This window comes from Carassius gibelio, chromosome B3, assembly GCF_023724105.1.
Source record: "Carassius gibelio isolate Cgi1373 ecotype wild population from Czech Republic chromosome B3, carGib1.2-hapl.c, whole genome shotgun sequence".
Taxonomy (NCBI): domain Eukaryota; kingdom Metazoa; phylum Chordata; class Actinopteri; order Cypriniformes; family Cyprinidae; genus Carassius; species Carassius gibelio.
In genome coordinates this window covers 20,102,627-20,107,756 of record NC_068398.1, presented here as the reverse complement: position 1 = coordinate 20,107,756, position 5,130 = coordinate 20,102,627, and the positions used below count along the sequence as shown (strand labels likewise).

General features: G+C 39.6%; 1 protein-coding gene across 2 annotated transcripts; it reads right to left on the bottom strand.

The window, feature by feature from the left end:
- Window positions 1-321: 321 nt before the first annotated feature.
- On the bottom strand, window positions 322-4,766 carry prmt1 (protein arginine methyltransferase 1). Of its 2 annotated transcripts, none has more exons than XM_052552756.1 (10): window positions 4,631-4,766; window positions 3,581-3,676; window positions 3,330-3,485; window positions 3,094-3,157; window positions 2,838-2,980; window positions 2,631-2,718; window positions 2,426-2,541; window positions 2,165-2,315; window positions 1,938-2,059; window positions 322-1,562 (listed from the first exon to the last, which is right to left on the bottom strand). In XM_052552756.1, the coding sequence occupies exons 1-10, from the start codon at window positions 4,655-4,657 to the stop codon at window positions 1,479-1,481; spliced, it is 1,047 nt and encodes a 348-aa protein (XP_052408716.1). In that variant the 5' UTR covers window positions 4,658-4,766; the 3' UTR covers window positions 322-1,478. The 2 variants fall into 2 exon arrangements, with proteins under 2 accessions (XP_052408716.1, XP_052408717.1); XM_052552757.1 differs by lacking the exon at window positions 4,631-4,766 and adding an exon at window positions 3,807-3,960.
- Window positions 4,767-5,130: the final 364 nt, after the last annotated feature.

Sequence of the window (5,130 nt, the reverse complement as noted above, 5' to 3'; positions counted from 1 at the left end):
AGAGCGCCTTGATCCATATATAAGGCGCTCCGGATTATAAGGCGCACTGCCATTTTTTGAGAAAATTAAAGGCTTTTAAGTGCGCCTTATAGTGTAGAAAATACATAAAACTGACACATGATCTATGAAACTTCCGAAAGGACAAAAATCAATGTCTGGGTCTCATGAGGAAATATGATCACCCAGTGTTATAAATATATTTAATATATAAATATATTAAATAAACATACTTAAAAACTACCAGAAAAGGCATGCAAGTAGCTGGTTACTCTATTGAGAAGTCAGTTTGAATTTTTGGTCATTGAAAACAAACCATGCAGATTCAATTTATGTTTTTTTATTTCAAAAAAAAGGGGGAAAAAATAATAAAAAGACTTCCTTGGTGGACAAATGCCTGCCTGGTAATTATCCAAACCAGTGCTAGACACAAGGCATGTGAACATGCACCCCTCGACAATCACTAATACACACCAACACTATGACAGATGATCACAATATGGAACAAATGTGAAGAAGTTACTCAAACACAGGATAAGCATCACCTTCAATAAAAGCACTCAAATGGAAAATTTAGACTGAAGGTTTTCCTCCATGGAATTAAATTGTAGTTTTGGGTCTGAGAAACTTAGTTTTAAGTGCTTATAGTGCAAAAGAGCAGCAGATAAGCTTAAACTAAACGGTCAGTAACCGGATGAAGTTTCCTCCTATATGACATTAAAAAGATCAACGGATATAAAAAATTGCTCATTAACACCACCTATGAGTTGCAAAAGAGATTGCTATGCGGTCTCTTCCATAACACGATAATATCCTCTGATTAAGTCTTTGTAACATGTGTTTTTTTATACATTGTAAGTAGAAAAAAAAAAGCTAACAGGTGAGGACATGGGAGCCCTACATGAATTAAAACCGTTACTCCACTGAAGACAAACTGCACATGATGGAGGTGCCCTCTACTGATGGTCCAAATCAACTGCCTCCAAGAACAAAACAATATGGGCTCATTAGCTAGTGTCCACAGTGAGACAAGTTTGACCTACATTGAAGATGCTGACTTTATAAGATGGAATATCAAAACATATGGCGGATTCGCATTTTGTACAGTGACCAACACAGACACGTCGGCCTGGCAGGGAAAGAAAAAAAAAAGATACATGGATGACGTTGTCAGACAGTCAATCAGGCAAAAGAGAGCAGTTACACATGTGTACATGCATAAACCCAAGGGATTTGATCCAAGGTGCACCTAGAATTTGGAAAAAAGCAAGGCCAAAAAAGAACTTTTGCCATGTTTAGTCCCGTTGGGAACATTTTAAAGGAAAAAATATTTATATATATTGTCAGACAATATTCTGTAAAACAGAATCTCTAAAAATGTCTGTCATGCACAGTTTGGAAAAATGTACACAGTTTCACACACACAAGCGTGAACTGCTCTCGGAGATGCTGCTCACACACACACTTATGCTAAAAGGAACCTAGCGCATCCTGTACTCTGACGTCTTGGACACCTCACAAAGCTGACCCTTGAAGTCGATGTCAACGTTGAAGTCCAGGTCTCTCTGGAAAATAAGGGGGAAATTATATCACTATTTAATAATGAAATATCCTCTTAATGGTCAGGAACGTGATCCATGTATAGTTCTGTAAAACCATTCCAACAGGTTTACTTTTAAAATGAAGACTATAAAACTGAACCACTGGATACCACTGAATAATTTATATAAAAATATAAAATCTTTAAATATAGCATCAAAATAGCACTGTGCTTGCTCAAAAAAATGCTTATCTAAGAAAGAAAAAAAGCCCCAAAAAAGCATATTTTCAGACTTTTTTAATATAATGCAGAATTGTTTAATATACATTTCTCTAAACTTTCATGTAAGAATCTATTTTTCAAGAGATCGATTTAAACGTTAAGTGCATGTGTGGCTTACATTATTCTTGACGTTGGGTTTCATGCTGATGGTGCCAAAGATCTCCTCTCCGGTCTTCACTGTCAGATAGTCGTCAAGGTAGAACACCGTCTGCTTCCAGTGAGTGTAGGGAGACTCTGGGCCTAAAAGACAAATACACTTGGTTTTCCAAGGGGCTCATTTATAACTTCTGTTCATGGTGAGAGAAGCTGTGGCAGAGAGAGGGGGAAACAAAAGACAGCACTCACTAGTAGAGAAGCCTGTCCTCTTGTGGCAGCGAGTGAACTCGATGTTGAAGTAGGTTACCAGCGCATGAATGTAGTCATTCCTTTTCACCTGCAGGCAGAAAGGTGACGTGAAGGACAAGTCCTCAATCTTCACCGTGTAGATGTCCACCTCCTAATGAACCGAGAGAATTGGGACGGTTGAATAAGCAAGCAGGGGATATAATAAATAAAATAAAAAAACCTTACGTAATTTGAAAGCACACTTTTGTGGAGTAAACTAACCTTAATGAGGCAGGCAGTACTAACAAGCTGTTTGGGGTCAACAACATCCACCAGTGGCTCCTTGATGGCCACTTCCTTGATACAGGACATGTCAAAGCCATAAACATTCTCCCACCCTGAAAATGCAAAACAAACAAATGAAAATGGCATCCTATTTCAGACACAGCAGAAAAGACCCCGAATGCATTCAGGGATTGACACGTACAGTGAATTTTGTAGTCCTTGTACTGTCGGTCCTCAATAGCAGTGACATAGAGCGTGGCTCTGTCGGGGAAGATCAGGCCATCGGGTTTCTGAAGAAGAAAACAAATGAGATACATGAGCATAAATCAAATCACGGTCAACATGCACAACTTTATAGTGAACAGCTTCAACACTGCTACGCTTTAGAAGGATATTAGCATACACCCACCAGCCATTTGTCTCTCGCATAAATGACAGTGTTAAGCATGGACTCGTAGAAGAGACAGTAGCCCATCCACTCAGAGATGATTATGTCTACTTTTTCCACAGGAAGCTCAACCTCTTCCACTTTGCCCTTAATGATGGAAACGACTGGACAAGGAAAATGAGGTTACACAGGTATTATAATACAGTAAGTTCAGTTCAAAAGAATCAAACGAGATATGTAAACAATAGGGAAGACAAGAACTATGAGACGTTCTTACTATGATCCAACTTGTTGGCCTTCACGATCTTCACAGCATACTCTGATATACTGCTGCACTCAATCTGGGGAACGAATGACAAGAGAATGCAAAATCAGACAAAAGCAAAGCATGAGCACCTTTACAGGACAGACAAGAGCCTTGTTGAACTCAACTAGTCAGTATACATAACAAAAACTCAACTGCTGAAAACAATGAGATGATATTTACATAAACGGGGCAGGATTTACACTCACCCCAATAACTTTCTTGGCCCCAGCTTTGGCTGCAAACATACAAAGGATGCCGGTTCCACTTCCCACATCCAGCACCACCTTATCCTTGAAGAGATGCTTGTTGTGGAACATGGAGTTTCTGTACGTCAGAGTACGAACTTCATCCTTTAGCATCTCCTGTGGACACAGAAGGGGTTTACATTAGTCTCAGATATGAAGACGCTTGTCTAATTGTACCGCTCTTCATGAAACATGGATAAACAAGACTGTACCTCGTGAATGCCAAAGTGTGCATAGGAATCAAAGTAGTAGTCTTTGGAGGTCATGTCTTCTGCTGCAGGTTTTGCTGAGCTCTCTCCCTGGGACACCTATATAAAAAAAAAAGAAAAGAAATACAATTATACAATAAGGAGGAAAAAAAAGGCATGAGTTGGGCTTATGACTAATTTAAACGAATCGAATGGATTCAACAAAAGAATCGCTTGTCGCCTACTGAACCGAGAGTAATGATCACTGTACGAACAAAGAACGAATCTTTTTGGTAAATCGATTCAAAGGATTCAAGCCACCGTGACCAATCAGAATCCGCCTTTATTACAATCAACGGAGCTTGTGCCTCTTTAAAAGCATTTAGGACCATTCAAGGCGGGTATAACCGGGATAAACGTGTTTTCCCTACATAACATTCAATTTATTAGAGAAAAAAAGTCGCTGTTATACCAATTCGCGTTTTTAATTAGAAAACCGTCCGAAGACCTCTGAAAAACTTTATTTAAATACAGCGTGGTAGGGAAAAAAGACTTTAATTAAATAAGCACACCGCAAATTATAGTAATCAGCTCACTAATAACTAATTAGCCGTGGTTTGGTGAACAAAGTTGTAAAAGCCGCTTCATCCCATGCGGTCTGCCCCCAACAATACTCTAAACCAGCGTGCTCTGAACTAACGTTACCCTCGTGGAAACTAGCTAGCTAACAGGACTCATATAACGTTGTCACTAAATCAAACTCCGTTACGCATCAAATGGTTACATTTAACGTTTAAAAACTCGAAACTAACTCGTTTTGCCTGTTAGCAATAGCAGACACGTGATGCTAAATGAATGAATTATTTGCGGCTGGCTAAAATGGATGCTCAAGATGCGTGTGCGCACATTTCTAGCCACCTGATAAAAACATACGCAGCACACAAATGCGTCCAACGACTAAAGAATCGGAGCTAGGACGTAACGAATAATGATGACATGTTGAGTCTAACTCTCGCAAACAGCTATTTGGCCTCGGATGTGTAACCGGTATGGCCTTGAATAGCTTCAGCTTACCTCCATAATGTCCGCTGTCTCCGCCATTTCGGTAAACTGGATCGTCCAACGACCGCAGCACAGCTCATGTGAAACACACTTGTTTTGCTCCCGCCCCTTCGCCTTCACTGAATGATTTGATTGGAGGACAATCACGGGGTTTACTGGAGGCCCCGCCCACTTTCTTGCGGCTCTTCGTCATAGGCTCAACTTAACTGAGTCTTTCCGCTGTTTTGAAGCGCGGCTTTCATTGGACCAAAGAGCGATTACTGATTTTATTATTTGCTTTCATACAAGTTTAATACTACACGTTATTTGAGAAGCATGATTTCATTTTTCTCGGGTAGGCTTGTTATAAGAGTTGGACTGATGTCAGTTCGGCAAATTGTTACGCCTTTTGTGCACAAGAACATAGAGATGAACGAATTGAAGACATTTATTCAAATGTTTATAGAATCGTACAATATTTATCTGTCTCGATAGACAGACAGACAGACAGACAGAGATAGATAGAAATACAT

Excerpts from the sequence above, each read along its gene's own strand:
- prmt1 (XM_052552756.1), bottom strand. The coding sequence starts at position 4,657 with ATGGCGGAGACAGCGGACATTATGGAG. Across the intron at positions 2,981-3,093 it reads GGCCAACAAGTTGGATCATA|TCGTTTCCATCATTAAGGGC; the intron begins GTAAGAACGTCT and ends TTCCTTGTCCAG. Across the intron at positions 2,060-2,164 it reads GAGGACAGGCTTCTCTACTA|GCCCAGAGTCTCCCTACACT; the intron begins GTGAGTGCTGTC and ends TTTGTCTTTTAG.